Source organism: Balaenoptera musculus, chromosome 11, assembly GCF_009873245.2.
Source record: "Balaenoptera musculus isolate JJ_BM4_2016_0621 chromosome 11, mBalMus1.pri.v3, whole genome shotgun sequence".
NCBI classification, from domain to species: Eukaryota; Metazoa; Chordata; class Mammalia; order Artiodactyla; family Balaenopteridae; genus Balaenoptera; species Balaenoptera musculus.
This window is the reverse complement of record NC_045795.1, coordinates 55,391,974-55,409,957: the sequence shown is the minus strand read 5'-3', so window position 1 is coordinate 55,409,957 and position 17,984 is coordinate 55,391,974. Positions and strand designations below refer to the sequence as shown.

General features: G+C 45.4%; 1 protein-coding gene and 1 non-coding gene across 6 annotated transcripts in view; one reads left to right on the top strand and one right to left on the bottom strand.

Moving 5' to 3' along the window:
• Window positions 1–17,984, bottom strand: part of TRANK1 (tetratricopeptide repeat and ankyrin repeat containing 1) — a 91,891-nt gene that overhangs the window by 21,320 nt on the left and 52,587 nt on the right. For all 5 annotated transcript variants that reach the window (XM_036868817.1, XM_036868812.1, XM_036868815.1 and 2 more), the window contains 5 exons: window positions 14,986–17,880; window positions 8,297–8,496; window positions 7,876–8,013; window positions 2,117–2,263; window positions 644–800 (listed from right to left, as the gene is read on the bottom strand). In XM_036868817.1, coding sequence (XP_036724712.1) covers window positions 644–800; window positions 2,117–2,263; window positions 7,876–8,013; window positions 8,297–8,496; window positions 14,986–17,880 — 3,537 coding nt within the window. The remainder of the gene's footprint in view (window positions 1–643; window positions 801–2,116; window positions 2,264–7,875; window positions 8,014–8,296; window positions 8,497–14,985; window positions 17,881–17,984) is intronic.
• Window positions 3,420–3,492, top strand: TRNAG-UCC. The gene has a single exon. It is a non-coding gene; the product is annotated as a tRNA-Gly (tRNA).

Sequence of the window (17,984 nt, the reverse complement as noted above, 5' to 3'; positions counted from 1 at the left end):
CCTTTGTAAATTATGAAAAACAATACATAATGATGTTGGTTTTTCTTTTTAAACACTGCAAACAGCACAGAAATGGTGAAAAGTTAAAGAGGTCCACATCTAGTTAACAACCTCACACCCACCGGTCCCAGCACCAGAGGAGCCACTGCAGACACTTTCACCTTTATGGACACTTAAGTCGTTCTTAGTTTCTTATGATTACAAACGGGGCTGTAACGAGTACTCTCGTGCATGTTATCTTGGAGATTTTATAAAAGAGTATCTCTGGATAGATCCTTAGAAGTGGAATTACTGGGTCAAAAGGTCTGTGCATTTTTTATTTTGATAGATATTGCCAAACAGCTGTCCAAAAGCCCACAGTTAATTTGTATTTTCCCAAAAAAGCCTATTTTGTCTATTCTTTGCCCATGATCCTTACTTTTAAAGGACAAATAAAAGTTCTTCCCTGAAGGAGTTAACCCTCCCAATCTCATTACAACTTCAGTCTCCCACACACTTTAGCAATAAATAGGAACACTCATTTCTCAGAAGAATGTGGAAAGAAAGTGCTTTCCAAAAACTATACCCTTTACCCCTGGCCATAGAGCAGTTGAGAGTAACATGCTTTCTGTCCAACAGCCAGAATATTTTAATGAGCGCTTACCTTTATTTTCATCCATTTTCACGACCTTGACAAAATTCCTTTTCATGAAATATTTGAAAGCAGGAGCCCGCTTCTCTGGGTTTTCGTCAAAGATCCAGAGGTTGACCCGAGCCCGGGTGATGGCCGTGTACAGCTGCTTCAGCTCCCCGTTCAGGAGCTAAAGACAAGATCAGGACAAAGGCATGAGCCTTCAGGCTACAGTACAACGTGTCTCACTTCAACGGCCTTATTCTGATTTTGGAGAAATATTCAAAAAGTACGTTTTATGAAGTACAGCCCAGGCCTGAGCAGGACGTGGGGAGCCCACTGTGGCTGCAGCACAGGGAAGCGAACTCTAGCGAGGGGGGCAGCGTCAGTACAGGCCCACCCTTGAATCTGCTGTACTTGTCCACTTTGAAATAATTATAGATTCCTAGGAGGTTACAAAGATACTGCAGAGAGGTCCCGTGTACCTTCCACTCAGTTTACCCCAAGAGTCAGATCCTATCCAATTACTGTAACTTATTTTAAAAAATTGGAGCAGTGGGAATTCCCTGGCGGTCCAGGGGTGAGGACTCCACACTTTCACTGGCAAGGGCCAGGGTTCGATCCCTGGTTGGGGAACTAAGATCCCACAAGCTGCACAGTGCGGCCAAAATTGAAAAAAAAAAAAAAAAAAATTGGAGCAGTCCCACGCTGCTATTGTGACAATTATTAGCACTATATTACTCCTGACCTACCCCATGACTGAGGACACTGGGTGTAAGGGGACTATGTCTTAGATTCAGGGAGGACCTCCTTGATTAAATCATGCACATTTCAAAACAACAACGGATTTGTGGCTACCCAGAGGTCTGCACAGCTTGGTGATGATTTAACATCTATGTGCAGAGCCTTCCAGGTAGTTACAGAAATAACCAGGTAACTGCTCTTCTGTTTATTTGTTTTCTACTATGTAGGAGACATAAAACTAGGACAGTAGTTTCTCCCACAGCTTTTGGTTTTTTCTGGTTCGGTTTTCTGTGGTGTTGCCCTCACTCTTGAGGCCTCTGTCAGCCTCCATCGGTCTAGAACTCCACAGAGCTTTTCAGCTTTGGCCTACTTCTCGGTGATGTAGTGGGACGCCCAGGGGAAGGGAGACAGGGTCCCTTCACAGACAAGGCTGGAAGACAATGGTCTCCACTGACTACAGTCACGGACTTCACTTCTGAGTTCCCCGTCAGCAATGTCAGAGTTTCTGAACAGAGCTCCAGAGGCGAACAGAAGGTGCCACCCTCCCCCTTCGGCACCCCCCCATCAAGCCTGGCTCTCTGCTGAGAAGAGGGGCTCGCCAGCGCTGAGCCGCCCACATTCCCTTTCCCAACCTCCACCCCCTAGTGCTGACGGGCAGGAAGACCCGCACCACAGGCTCCATCTTTAACACCATCTTATCGGCCAAACCCTGCTTACTGGCTCCCTGTCAAGCAAGCTCATGGACCCGTGGCTGATACTCACCTTGTACATTTCCGGATTCACCATGACAGCCCTGCCCTGGGAGGAGCTGCGTTTCTCTAGGGGCACCTCAATCAGCCACCGGCTTTCCTCTCTGGACTCAGAGGACGAAGGGGTAAATGAGGAAATGATCTTCCATTCCTTGTAAGCCTGAACAACAAAGACAAATGAAAGACCAGCAGAATTTGCTTCTGCAGTGCACACCCAGCCTCCCTGGGCCTCACAGAGAACTGAGCCCCCTTTGCCTGGCACAGCGGCCAGGCCTTCAGCACCAGCCGTGAGGAGGTGGCCATCCTATGGCCTCAGAGTGGGGGTTGGGGCCCAGGTGGTGCAGGCAGGGATCAGGGCAGCTACCGGGAAGACCCCCAGACACTCAGCTAAGACGGCCAAGAAGCAGGCACATGTGCTCACTTCTAGCACGAGTGTTTAGGGCCTGGAGGTTCCTGTTGTTGAAAGAATGTCCACAAGCAGAATGGAGAGAGAAAACCAGTGTCCTCACCTCTTTTCACAATGTGTTTAAAAAATGCCACTTAGGGTCAGTCATTAAGACACGTGTGACGCTTAGGGTGGTACCCATGGTGCCCGTCCATGTTGTCACAAATGGCAAAATATCAACTCGATGGTGACAAGTGGAAACTAAATTTTTTTTTTAAGGTTCATTTTATTTTTCCTTCCTTCCTTCCTTCCTTCAATTTTTTGGCCACGCCGCGCAGCATGTGGGATCTTAGTTCCCTAAGTCCCAGAAACTAAATTTTTGGTGGTAAGCATACTGTAGGCTATATAGAAGTAGAAATACAATCTTGTACACGAGCGACTTATATAATGTTATAAACCAGTGTTGCCTCAATAAAAAATAAGTCTCAAAAATATAAATACAAAATAATTTGTGTTAAGCTTTGGGTTTCATATGACTAAGAGTCACAAATAACAAAGATAATAAAAATATAATTACTGCTGTTACATGTGGATAGTTTAGCCATGTTTAGATGAGTAATAAAATAAAGATGTAATAATTCATAAATTATTTTTACATCTATTCTACAAAATATAGTCTTACCCTTATGTCAGCAAAATTACTAGTTGTGTTATAACTGAATTTTCACATAATTTGTGTTATATTAAATGCCCAGGATTAAGAGATGTAATTGCATTCAAACTGTAAATAATTTGAAACATTTTCACTGAAAATATGAATGTTAGGAAATGTAAGAATAAAAAATTAAAATTATTTTCTTATGATTTAAAAAAAAGACACGTGACAAAATTTCCTAACCAAGTGATCCAATCAAGGATGGAGCTCGGGAATTCCTTGGCAGTCCAGTGGTTAGGACTCTGCACTTCCACTGCAGAGGGCCCAGGTTCAATCCCTGGTTGAGGAACTAGGATCCCGCAAGCCACAAGGCGCCACCCCCCCTCAAAAAAAAGGATGGAGTGAAATTCAGGAGCCGTGGGGTACACTGTGCAAGGTGGACTCTGAGGTCAGACGGAACAAATTAAATCCCAATTTGCCCACTTATTATGTGACCTTGAACAAATGCCTCTTCTAGGTCTCATTTTCCTGTTCTGTAAAATGTGGATGACAGAACTAACCACATTTGTTGGAAAAATAAAAGGAGATAATCAATGTCAAGTGTCTCTGCAATGCCTGATAAAGAGTTGACATTTTAGCCATTTTACCCTTTACCCAAATCAAACCACAAAACCACGGTGACTTGTAGACCAGGGTCCGTAAATTTTTTTGCTAAAGGGTCAGATGATAAATATTTTTGGCTTTGTGGGCTATATGGTCTCTACTGCAACTACTCTACTCCGCTATTGTAGAGCAAAAGCAGCAGTCATTTACTGTCTAGTCAACAGTAAATGAATGGGCAAGTGTGATGCAATGAAACGTTATCTTTTGACACTAAAATTGAATTTAATACAATTTTCTCATGCCACAGGATATGATTTTCCTTTTGATTTTTTTAACCATTTAAAAATGTAAAAACCATTCTTAGCTCACAGGCAGTGAGCTGGGTTTGGCCCCCGGGCCATGGTTTGCAGACCCTGGGGAGGCAAATGTGACCAGATTATACACAGTATTTAGAGTGAAGAATTCCCATGAAATTTCAGATTTCATACTTTATTGTGTGTCTTGGGGGAGTAGGTAGCCAATTCTCCTATCCTTCAGCTTTTTATAAAATGGCGCTACTTGCCACCTATGTATCTTTTCAAGGATGATGGAAAGGTGGAGTGGATACAGTTCATTACCTCCCTTCAGTTCCTCTATAACGTAAACTCTATAAACATTAGGTTAGGGACTTCCCTGGTGGCTCAGTGGTTAAGAATCTGCCTGCCAATGCAGGGGACACAGGTTTGAGCCCTGGTCTGGGAAGATCCCACATGCTGCAGAGCAACTAAGCCCGTGCACCACAACTACTGAGCCTGCGCTCTAGAGCTGGTGAGTCGCAACTACTGAGCCCATGTGCCACAACTACTGAAGCCCGCACGCCTAGAGCCCGTGCTCCGCAACAAAGACAAGCCACTGCAATGAGAAGCCCGCGCACCACAACGAAGAGTAGCAACCGCTCTCCGCAACTACAGAAAGCCCGCGTGCAGCAACTAAGACCCAAACGCAGCCAAAAATAAATAATAAAATAAAATAAACTAATTAAAAAAAAACATTAGGTTAAATGCTTTAAACATTATCTATTAAATAAGAGTGGTTATGCTACTAACCAATTAGGGAATTAATCACCAGGTTCTGAGAAGAGATGTGAGTCATGTAATCAATTTTAGTAGTTGGAAGTTAAAAAAAAAAAAAATCTTCAGGACACATCTCTGACTATCTTTTCATCTTTGTAAAGCTGTTTACCCAACTTAATTGTTTGCCAAAGAAAGCAGGCAAGAGACACACATGCTAACAACTGAGGAGGTCCGGCAGACAGCAAGAGGTGCAGGCTGCCTGAACTTGGAAGGGCCACTGAAGCACCTGTATCTTAAAACTGCTCGGAGGAGGCGCAGAAGCTGCTTGTATGGCACACGACTAACCTGTCTCCATGAATAAAACACATTTCCCTCTCAAGACAGAGCCTCCCAGGAGCGAGCACGTGTGTTTCTGGCAAGAATACAGGCCTGCAGCACTCCCGGCAATAAAAGGAAGAAGCATCTAGAAGTCTTCCAGCTTCTTCTCTGGGGATTAATAATTATGAAGGAAAAGGGCTTAGACTCTACCAGCAAGGCTTCTTTTGTGGGGCCTGTTCTCTAGGTTAGTTCCGCAACCCTTAAAAGTAGTGGTTTTGAAAGTCTCTCCTGTCCTGGTCACACATGAGTGTGAAGGAAGGGACTCCCCACTGGGGCAGAGTGTCAATGGCAAGCACCCCTCCAAGTCCCCACAGGAGGAGAGTTTGGGGGTGACCAGAGAATGACTGCCCCTCCCCCACATGAGGCAAAATCCTACAAGAGAAGGCCTTGACATAACCATTCCTCGGTTCCTTCCTCATCTCAGAAGATGACCCTGGTGTCCATGTGGTCGAACAGGTAACAGTGAAGAGAAAAATCACAAGCCAGGGCAACAAGAAGCCCCCTACACACACATACACACACACACACACACACACACACATACAGCACCTGCCAGACACATAAACGGGGGTGGAAGAGGAGGCCAGGGATGGAGAGGGGAGTCCTCCACAGTCTCCCGTGTCAAACAGCAAGTACTGTTCAGCAGCCTTCACCCATCACCCCAAAAGAAGCCCCATGTGAGCAGCCTGACAACAGGTGCATGGGGACTTATGTGACCTCTGTTTTTCCTCTCCTTTGATCGTAGCATCTCCTCTCATTTGCTGACTGGTGCCTTTTGGTCCTGTGGTTGTAAATGATAAACTGAGGGTGTGCTTTGTGCTGGGGAATGCACGATTCCATTCCCTGGTAATTGGGAAGCATCACATCAGAAGTCTTTTTAGAATTCTCATTCTGTGTATAGGATGAAGTGGATGTTACCACAAGACTTAATTTGTGATTGTTTTAATCTCATGCAACTCACTGATCCATTGGTGGGAGCTTAGGGTCAAGGGATCCAGGACTGTGCCATTCCAGGGTCAAGGTGAGAGAGAATTAAGTGGATTTTTCTTTCACAAACAGAGTTGACCACAAGTTACCGATCCATAAGTCCAGAGCTCCTGGAGCTTCTTACTAGCACAAGCATACAACTGGCACTTAATAAAGGACACGAACAACAAAGTCTTACCCCTTCCTCTTTTAGGAGAGCCTCAGTCCAACCATGACCAAAGGATGTATTATGAGAAAAAAAAAGTTAGTCCTCGGAGATTAAAAATGGTTCCAGGATTAATGAGAGTGCATCTGATTTTATCAGAAAAGTCAATAGAAAAGGAGTGCACTCAAGGTATGGTAATGATATATTCATTGTGGAAGGTTCTGGAAGCTGATTTGCATGCAGGGTATTAAAAGGAAGGGAGTACAGTGGAAAGATCTTGAGATTTGGAACTCAAAGCATCTGAGTTCATCTCCGAGCTCTGCCACCTACATTACGACTACAGGCAACTTATGTAACTTCCATGACCCTCAGTCTTATGTGTAGAATGAGGGTAATAAAGATACACACAACGTCAGAGGGTTGGTGGAGGATAAATTGAGACAATGCATTCAAAAAGCACTTTATAAACTGTAAAACATCCATAGCAATATTAGTCATAGGTATTATCGAGGCAAATGTGACATTTAAAAAAAGACCAGAAAAAAAAAAACAAAAAACAAAGGACTCCATTTAAAGGGTCAGTTCTGGGGCAGATTTTAAGGAGTCAAAGCTAATGGTGCTCCTGACTTGGGTATGAAAACAGCCCCTTCAAGCATCCACTGCGTGCAGCGGGAAGTCTGCAACGGGGACCAGGGTACAGCCAGCTAAGTCCCCAAAGGAGACCCCACAGCATGGTCAGCAGCCAACCTGAGCCTCCACCGAAGACGGTGGTGAAGAGACGGCAGTGGCTATGAAACTGAGGACAATGGCCTTGAGCTGGCGGCTCTACCTATAATGTACTGAGGTCGGGAAGAAAAACCATCACAAGAACTCAGGAGCCAAGTCAAAACAATGGGCTGGCACAGAGGTCACTGGGGGTCAGTCCGGGGACTGTTTTGCTGCCATTGTGGGCAAGGGTGGCAAGCAGTGGTGGCAAAGCCATGCCCGGAGGGAGCTCAGGCAGGATGGCTGTTCTCGTCCCCTGCATTACCTGATCCTGTGGGCAGGAACCAAGGCTCATGTGTCTTCCCGCAGTTGTCTCCCTATGAATGACCTTGCCTGGTTCTGTCCTCATAGGGTGGACACTGCTATCCTTGCCTTCATTTGTAAGGCTCTCCTTAGACCTTGCTCCAACTTGAGGATCCTTGGGAGTCAAGGATAACAGTAGCTAGTGAAAACCAGGAGCTGGCGCTTGGGTACCAGGCATTCAGAAAAGATGAATACAAGAAAACAGGGATACAGTGTGTGTGTGTGAAAAAAAAAAAAAAAAAAAAAAAAAAAAGAAAACAGGGAAGGGCAAGGCACGGGGAGAGCCATCCCACAACACACTATGGAACAACCCACAGACATTGTCAAAAGCCGCATCCAAACACACAAAACCCCACACCAAATGGATGGTGCTCCAAAAGAGAAATGGTCACCTGTGACAAACTCTCATCTACTCAGCTCCAAAATTCTCTTTCCTGGAGTGGAAGCGGAGCTCATACACACACATGCGCTGTGAGAAAAAGAATTCAGTATGACATACCTCAGAATCAGTGAAAAAGTTGTAAAGGAGGACGTCATCAAATTCTAGGCCTTTGGCTTCGTAAATTGTTAGCACAAGCGCTAATCCCAGCTCTTCTGGAATTTTCTCCTTTGCCATTTCATTGGCTACAAGGATTACCTAGGAAACAAAGGGGGACAGAAGAGAAAAAACTTCACATTGTACAAAGAGAAATCTAGTAAAGCTGAGTCTATTTCTGAGGGAGGCAATTAATGTCTTTGAAGAGGAGCGGCCGTCGTGGTGGGAGTATTAATAACACTTAGTCACTCACCCATCTCTGAAACTTCCTCGTTCTGGGACAGGGGCTACTGAATTCTACCTTGTGGAAGAACTCAGCTTCTCAAACCTTTTTTCAGCTGCAAACTGCCTTTTATTTTAAAACATACAATCTCAAGAAACTCACCTGGTGGGCTCCAAATTCAATGGGCTGGGTTTTTCTTTTGTTGCCTCGAAGCAATATTGCCAAGTCACTTACACTACAGGACTCCAGGACAATTGGTCTGGGACCATCAAAGAGGCCAGAATCCCTTGGAAGGCGATCAAAAGATTCCGGGAAATAGAACTGAAGTAAATCTACCACTCCAGATGCCAGATTGAGGATTCCTGGGATAAAACAAGTCAGACACTGTACATCACGCCAACATAGCTGGGTTTTTTGATTTGTTTGTTTTGTTTTGTTTTTGGCCACGCCGCACAGCTCGCGGGATCTCAGATCCCTGACCAGGGACTGAACCCAGGCCACGGCAATGAAAGCCCGGAATCCTAAACAACTAGGCCGCCAGGGAACTCCCGTACATTTTGTTTTCTTATTTTGGTTTTGCTTTTCTCCTGAGAAGCAGTATTGGTCCTGAGAGTACAAACGATTGCAGCCAATTTCCAGATCCTGTTAGATTATCACTTTGGCTCCGAGCTGTATTACTCCGGGTACCGCGGACAAAGGCAGAGATGTGTTTGCTGTCCTAAGAAGGTTTTGTAAATCTCATTCCTGGACTATATTCATGTGAGAGAAAATGACCTCATGAAGAAGAGTCAAGGCAGAAATGTAACTAAACACCTAGAGCTGTTAGAATGTTAATACAGGGGCTAATATACACAGTTAAAAAATAAGAACTATCCTGTCCCCTGTCGTTGGTACTTAGAGCACTGGAGACGTTACATGGTAAGAGCTGGATGTTAGGTGGGGCAACAACCTCGGCTTCCATTGCCCTTTTCCACCAGGTTTATACCCAGCGGAGAGAGGAGTATACTAAGAATAATTGTCAGAGCTGTTAAAAGGATTTTCCAACGAGCTTTCTCCTTGGGTCCCATTTTTGTCTAAGCACTGAAGTAACACTGACAGTGATGTCGACTAAACAAGAGGCACCTTCATAAAGATTAACCTGTTTAATTCTCACAACAGCCCGGTGAGACAGACCAGACAACCCCACTTTTACAAACAGGGACTCCAAGGTCTGAGAAGTTAGTAAACACCTCCAAAAGAAACTGGACTGAATACAGATCATCCTGGGTTTCCCACTATTCTTAGGGGCCATGTGCCCTTTGCCCAACACCAGCTAGAATTCTATGAAATGGGCATATGTGTACCCATTGCTATTACCAAATAGTAAAGGGAAATTTTACTATCCAATGCTATTATTATTAACACTATGCAATATAAAGAAATCAAGAATACAAGTGGAAACTGTTGAATTTAAGCAGATCAGCTGCAACTGTGGTTCAGAGATGTACATTAATGAGAGAATCAGAAAAAAGCATGGAAGTGTTCATTTCAGTGAAAAACTGGAATCCACTTAAATGCCCTTCTAGGGAACTAGATAAAATTTTTTATACAAACATGCTCAAAGAATAAAAGATGGTTTAGCTATTAAAAGCAACGAAGTACTGATACATGCTACAATATGGAAGAACCTTGAAAACATTGTGCTAAATGAAAGAAGGCAGACATAAAAGGTCACATATTGTGTGATTCCATTTATATGAAATGTCCAGAATAGGCAAATCCACAGAGACAGAAAGTAGATTGGTAGTTCACAGGGGTGAGGAGGGGATAAGGGTGACTGCTAACAGTTATGGGGTTTCTTTTGGGGGTGATAAAAATGTTCTGGAATTAGATAGTGGTAATGGTTGCACAACCTTATGAATATATTAAAAAAACACTAAACTGCACATTTTAAACAGGTGAATGTTATGCTATGTGAATCTCAATTTAAAAAAGAATAAAAGATGGGGGAAATATTCACTAAATTATGATTGATTAAACAATGTTAATCAATCATAACATTGATTATGTAAATATACATAATCAATCAATAAATGTGTGTGATAAATGCATATTTGTATATGGCCAGAAAAGAGATCAGAAGGAAATGAAACAAAATGTGAGTAGTGAGTAGCCTTACAGGGGGCTTGAATTTTTTTTTTAACGTTTTATGTGTTTTCTAAAGTCTCTCAAATCTAATACATATTATTGGGGCTTTTTCTGGTTCTATACACAGAAACATTTACACACAGTCTTCCCTCTATCCTGACAGGAGGTGGAAAATGGAGTTTATGTAGTGATCATCTGGATGGGTTGCTTACTACATAAAAAAAACCAAAAAAACAAAAAAAAACTGCTCACAGGACAATTCCCTTTGCCATACTCTTATCTTGATCATAAAGGCTGCTGCCCCAGACCAGTGGTGCTGAACCCACGTACACTCCAGAATAAGGGGCTCATTCAACTACTCATGCCAGGTCCCCTCTACAGAGTCTGACAACAAAAAAAGGGGGTGCCATCTGGAGCTACCCCCTGGGGACAGAGAAATGTGAACGTCTTGGTCACCAAGCCCCCACACAGTGCCAGGTAGGGGAGGAGCTCAATATATGTTTCCTGAATGGATGAAGTCTCATATTTCCTGTTAAGAGCATAAACTTCTTTGTGCCAGTTTTTCCTGCACAGCACAAGTAGAAAGTCATGGAAGAGCAAGAAGCTGAGCGGCTCGGACCCAGGCAGACCCTGTAATTGACGGGCAACACCAGGAAGACTGTGAGAGCCCTGGAAAGCTGGGCTGAGCTGTGTGGTGTATGCTACTCTCTGGGAGGCCACCTGACTTCTAATTGTTTTCTGAATCCTTGGCTAAACAAATCAGAATGTTAATCTACTTTTACACTGTAAGGGTGTTAAGAGTACCAATGTGTGTGTGTATGTGCATGTACGTGTGTGTGGTCTGTGTGTGTTTTCTCTTTTCATCAAACCATAGCCTACCTGAAATGCATCCAGAAAAAGAGAATCTATCAAAACCCTACAATAAGCACCAGACTTAAATGGTGAAATGTTAAAAAAATATTCACATTAACTTCAGGAATATCACACGGATGCCTGTTACTGTTTCTGTTTAAGGTCCTAACCAATAAAATATGATACAAAAAAGAAATGACAAGTATAGAAGAGAAGATCAAACCTGCCCTTACCTGCATAAAAATGTCAAAATCTAAATGGTAAATGTAGTAAGAGTGTTCAGCAAGATTGTGAGATACCAGGTCAATACACAAGAACCAACAGCATCCCTCTATACCAGCAAGACATGGCTAGAAAATTTAAAAAGAGAAAAAAGGTGCAGCCATGATAGTAACAAAAAAGTATAAGGTTTCTGGGACAAATCAAACAGCTGTGTAAAATGTCTGGGGAAAATTATAAAATATTATTGAAGGCAGTAAAAAAAAAATCTGAACAGAGAAATATGCCAAGGTCATGGTTCAGAAATCCCTACAATGTAAAGACGTGAATTCTTCCCAAAGAGTGAGAAATTCAATTCCAATCAAAATTACAAAGAGTCACTGGAGAAATTTGATAATACAGTAAATAAGACAGTGTGATAATAGTACAAGAATAGACAAATTAGACAAATCAAATAAAATAGTGAGCCCAGAAACAGACTCACAGATATTTGAAAAGGAAGAATTGCAAATGAGGGGAAATGATGGACCATGAGGTAAATGGCATCAGCACAACTGTTTATCCCTATGGAAAAAAGGAAAATTAGATCACAGAAGTGTTATTTCAATAAAGACAATGTCACACCACACACACATTTTAAATTGAATTAATTAAATTTACCTAAATTTTGACACCTACCTAAATATAAGGAGCACAATTTAAAACCATTAAAAGACTATATAGGAGGTTACCTTAACCCCAGGTCAGAAGGATTTAAGTAAGACCATCATCAGACCACAGACGACCAGTTTCAAGACGACGGTCAGAGCTGACTGTGCTGTTTCTGCATGTAGCCCCCTCCCTCCCTCTCTATAAAAGCTCTTGCCCACTGATTGGCAGGGTGGGGGGAAGGGGAGTTGGCCTTGGGACGTGAATCTGACACCCCAGCCCCGGGTTGCTGGCCTCTGAAATAAAGCAAACTTTCCTTTCCCCCAACCTTGCCTCTTTATTGGCTTTTGAGCAGCGAGCAGCTGGACCCACTTGCGGTAAGTTTTTGACACCCAACGTGAGGCTGCGCTCTCGCGATATCTGGCTTCCAGGGTTTTCCTGAGAAGAGCTGCCGCCATGAAGCAGCGCTGGGAAGGCTGTGAGGAGCCCACTGCTCGTGGCTCACTGGATTCAGGAGGGGGATTTGCGGGGACGTTCCTAGCAGCTGCCCTAACCATTTGTTTCGGAGATCCTCCCTGTTTCTTCCCTGCTCGGCACTGGCTGCCAACATATGCTTTTCCTTGGTGCAATGGAAACACGCATCTGGACGAGCTGACGAGCTCCAAGACTGAGTAAGGGCACCAGTGCGCACATGGCAAACTTTTCTTTTGAGCATGAGGTGCTATCTGGGCATTTTGCCAGTTGGTTCTGATGTGTGTCTGACGTTGAGGACCATTTGTGTTGGAAAGTGTTTGTCTGGGACTCCGTATCCGTCATCCTCTCAGAGCATTTGTGACAGTTCTGTCTTCTGGTGTGTGAGTGTGTATTCCATTTGTGGGATTGGTATTCTTGTTGCTTTTTGTAAAATGGGAAATTTAGGTTCAATTCATTAAGAAAAATTTTGGCTATGAACCTATGACTAAGAAAAAGATGATTTTCTTTTTAACACTGTGGGTCAACAGTATTCTTCAGACTCCAGAGAAAATTGGTTAAGATGAAACTCTTCTGACACTCTAAACTGGTTCTTTTCTGCATATGCAGTTAGAGAAAGCTAGCTTGATAAAATACTGTTTTCAGAATTCTGACCCTGAGAGAACAAAAATATGCCTAGGAGAAAGCTTGAAGTTAACTCTTATCATGTCCTTGAAATACAAACACAGCCCACTTTGCCTGAGACTTCAGCCTTGGGTTAATTAGCAGAACTACAAAAGATGTTTGGGTTCCTTAAACAGCATCTTGTACCGCATTAAAAAGAAATTGTGCTATGAGAAAAATATATGTTTTTAGAGGTTATGGAATATGTTATGTTCTTACGCTTGCCAATCAGAAAATGCTGATATAAACAAATAGCTCAATTACTTGTTTCTTGGTTTTGTTAAGGTCTTTTAAGTTAAAAACTGTAATATGTAAAAATGATAAGGGAAGCATTTCAGTGTGTAAAGCAAGTAGGATATGCGTTGTCAGCAAGAGAAGTATAAAAAACGAAAATATTTTTGTTGAGGGATAAAGGAAGAATAATTTTGTCTGGAAAGTGGATAACAAAGCGTGGTGCAGGCATGAACTAGACTACTAACAGCACTGAGAAATGCACGGACTGCAGCTCCATGGTATCAACATGCAGAAATCCCAAAACATTATTATAAGCAAAATTACGAAGTTGCAGAAAGGTACGTCTGGTATGAGTCCATTAAACAAAGTTTTTAAATGTGTAAAACAATACTCTATGTTGTTCATGGACACATGCAGGGCATAGGAGGTGAATTGGTGAGCATTCTATAAACCACAAAGGAAGTATTCTCTGTGCCTCAGTTTCTTCCTTTGTAAAATGGGAATGATGTCTACCTTGTAGGGTTGTTGGGAGGATTAAAAACAGGTACCCATGGGGGTTCCCTAGTGGCCTAGTGGTTAGGATTCCGGGCTTTCACCTCCATGGCCCAGGTTCAATCCCTGATTGGGGGGAACTAAGATTCCACAAGCTGCACAGCATGGTCAAAAAAAAAAAAAAGAAAAAAAAAAGCAGGTACCTATGTCAACTGCCTGGCATCTTGCCTGGCACAGGGAAGGGGCACACGTGAGGCACAAATTAAAAGCACCTGAGAGTGCATTATCTCCCACCACCTCCTGCCCACCCCACCCCCCATATTTTCTTGCTTCTCTTCGGGAGAAAAGCTGCTTTCTTTCAGGATTAATGACTTGTAATTGACGTATTACTTTACATTTTAGAAGCAGGTGCTTCCAAAGTGCTTTAACAAAAGTTCTCAAGCAGTTTAAATGTTCCCTTGAAATGTTTTCATGTCATGGCCAACACCTTAAGCTGTAATTACTTAGAGGTTCATTTCCATTCAACCACAGCTTAAATCATCAACCTAAGAATGAGTAGTGATGACTACTGAACTTAATGGTTACCAAAGGGGGAAGAAGGAGGGGATAAACTAGGAGTTTGGGATTAACATATACACACTACTATATATAAAAGAGATGACCAACAAGGACCTACTGTATAGCATAGGGAACTAGACTCAACATCTTGTAATAATCCATAAGGGAAAAGAATCTGACAAAGAATATATATATATAACTGAATTACTTTGCTGTACACCTGAAACTAACACAACATTGTAAATCAACTATACTTCAATAAAAAAAAGAGAAAAAAGGGGAATTTCCTGGCGGTCCAGTGGTTAGGACTCCACGCTCTCACTGCGGACGGCTCGGGTTCAGTCCCTGGTCAGGGAACTAAGATCCCACAAGCCGAGTGGCCAAAAAAAAAAAGAGAGAGAGAGAGAGAAAAGAATTAGTGGCAAAACTCATAAGATCTCTTGTTCATGTGGGTAGTTACTAACAAACTCCAAAATATTATCCTTAGCTACAAGAACCCAACAAAAGCTAGGCCACAGCTTCAAAAGCAGCCCAAGGTCAGTGCCCAAGCACCTCCCCTGTAGGGAGAGCCCAAGGCCTGGACGTACCCGAGTGGGACCTGTAGTTCTGGTACAGCTGGTAGATCTTCTTGGGCTTGCGCACTGCATACTGCTTGTCCATGGTGTTCTTGCTGGCGTAGTGGAACAGAGAGCGCAGATCACTGAAGCGGAAGGCCACGCCCTTCATGATGCTCTGAGCCGTGTCCCCGGTGAGGAACATGGCGTTGGGGTCATTGATACATTTCATCAGCAGCGCCAGCTCCGCTTGGGTGAAGTCCTGGATCTCATCGCCATAGAGCTCATGGATGGACCATGGGAGCACCTTGAGCTTCGACAGCCTCCGGGACAGGTTGTATAGCACATCCTCTTCATCAAAGTACCCTTTCTGAGACCTGATCTGCTGATACAGGCAGAAGAGGCCATAGATCTCACTCCGGTCTTCCTTGAAATTGGGGCACTGCTTCCGCCCTAATTGCTTATACGCTTCTTCTGTGAGTCTCCCCTGGGGGCAGCTGAGGGCCTCAAAAGACCCCTTCAGAAAAGACTTTATTTCTTTCCAAATCAGGGCAGGGTTGTAGGAAGTCTTCCCTTTGATCATTTTGGGCCATATTTCATTGGCAAACACCTCAAATGTCACGTACACCCAGGGGTGACTGTCACATGGGCGTGTCTCCACAGTTTTTTCCTCCTCACCGTAGTCGTCTGCCTCAGCCTCCTCCTCATCTTCCTGCCAGTTGGTGATGGTCAACTCTTCCTGCACGGACCATCCTACGATGGATCTTTTCAAGCTGCCATCTTCATTTCTCAGAAAAAATGGTTTGGGCAGAGAAGCATCAAGCAGGAGGAGCAGCTGCTTGGAAGTGACGAACAGAGGAAAGTTCTCATCCCGTAGGTCCTGGAGTTTGTGGACACTGGGTTCCAGTGGTTTGTAGTGACTGGTGGCCTTGGTAGACTTGGAAAGCTCAATGAAATTCCTCTGCACCTCCTGGCACAGGACGTGGTTCTTGGTCACGAAGATCTGATGTAAATGCTCCAGCTGGTGGGGCTGTTCTGGGGCGGGTCCTTCCACCCCTTGTTCGGGGTCCCCTGGCTCCCCACTGGCTCCCCCTGCACAGGCTTCACTCTCCTGCTCCTCTTCTAGGCTGTCCACTGTCTCCACCTCAGTGGATCCTTCCTCCTCCTCCTCCTCCTCCTCCTCCTCCTCCTCCCCACCTGGACCCTCCTTTCCGGGTTCCAGTTCCAACCTTCGCTTCAGCCAGATCTGCCTGGCCAGCAGCGGACTTCCCGCCTGCTCGGCTTTCTCCCAGTAACCGTGGAATTTCTTCCACAGCCTGTACAAGCAGCAAGTCGTCTTGCCGGTGCCGCTCCGCCCGATGAGGATGATGGGTTCCGCTGGCCTGGGGTTGACGTCGATCACCGTGTACTCAAGCTCTCCCACCCGGAAGGGGTACTCCACCGTGGCCATCGTGTCGTTGAGGATGTTGTAGGCCATGCTGGTGCTGAAGCTGTGGAACTTCATAATGTTATACTCCGTCTCCACCGCGCTGGCAGGGGGGAAGTACTCAGGATCCACGTGCGCCCCGCCCTTCTCGGCCTCCGTGTCCTCCACGTAGCAGCGGGGTATCCGCTTTTGGATTTTCTTACTGGTGGACACCTGGTCCTTGTTGATACCCTTCAGCTTCTTACGCAGGATGCAGGACAGGCCCCGGTTGTAGGCGCTGCAGATGGCCCTGATGGAGTCCGACAGTTTGCCGTGATCTACGATGATGTCCCAGATCCGGATGATTTCCGTGTAGACCTGCCTCGCCTTCTCGGTGGGGTGCGCGCTGCGCTCCGCAGCCATGATCTTCTCGGGGTTCTCGCTGCACCGCGGGGAGAAGTCAATGGCGAGCTCCCACAGCATCCGGGCCCCTTTGTCCAGCTTGGCCTCGAAGAGCTGGATGCTTCCTTTCAAGTTCTTCAGCCGCTTCCGCAGGCCCCTGGTCCATTCACCATTGCCGAGCTTCTGGATGGCGAGGATAAGTTTCTTCTTCATGACCTTGGTCATGACCTTGCTGGACAGCTTCTTCAGCATCTCCGAAGTGCACTCGATCTCCCACGTCATGTTCTCGAAGTCCAGGAGGCAGGCCTCCATCTCCGGCACGTTCTGGTCGTCCTGGTCGTCGCTGCCCTCTGTCCCCCTGCGACCAGCAGGCACGAGCTGCGGGGTCCCGAGGCCTGCCTGCGCATGTCCCTCCGTGGCCTCAAGGACTGCGGGGCTGTTCCCGTTGCAGTCAGAGCCCCCCACCCCCGGGGCGCCCTGTAGCTCCTGTTTCTCTCCTATGGTGCCAGCTCCTGTCTCCAGAGGCTCGGAGTCCTGTGGACAGTCCTCCTGGAGGGACGGATCCAATTCCACCTGCTGAATCAAAGCCGTGATGTCCTGCACAAGGCGGTCTCTCCGCGAACAGGGCCTGGCAGCCCCAGGCTCTGGCCTCGTAGTCTGGGCATCCGGCAGGGTCTCCCAGCTCTCAGGGACCCCGGCTCCTCTGGGTGGGGCTCTTGCAGTGCCGCTGCAGGGCAGCGACTTGGAGGAGCCCTTGAGCTGAGCCGTGTGAGCCGGGGCTGTGCAGCGTGGGGGCTTCCCCGGGTGGGCGGCAGCGTCCTGTCGGCCCCGGCGCCTGCTCTCCAGCAGCGCTTTGTTCCAGGCCAAGAGCAGTGCGTCGTTCTTCTTCACCCGGTACCGGGCGTCTCTGCCTTCCTTGTTCTTCAGGTTGAGGTTGATGTCAAATTTCACTAGCAGACCTATCACCATCCCCATGCGCTTCTGCATGCCCTTCTGGAAGAGGATGTGCATCAGCGTGTTACCGCTGTTGTCCTGGATATTGGGGTTGAGGTAGTAAAACTCGGTGGGCTTGGACCAGAACAGATCCAGCAGGTGGCTGAGGAAGTTAAAACCGATGTCAGCTGAAAGACACAAAAATCCCGTGAGTGCTGAACGGCTTTTCTGGGGAGAGAGACGCCAGCCAGGGGTCCTCAGAACACAGAACTTCCCCAAGGATTTGATAACC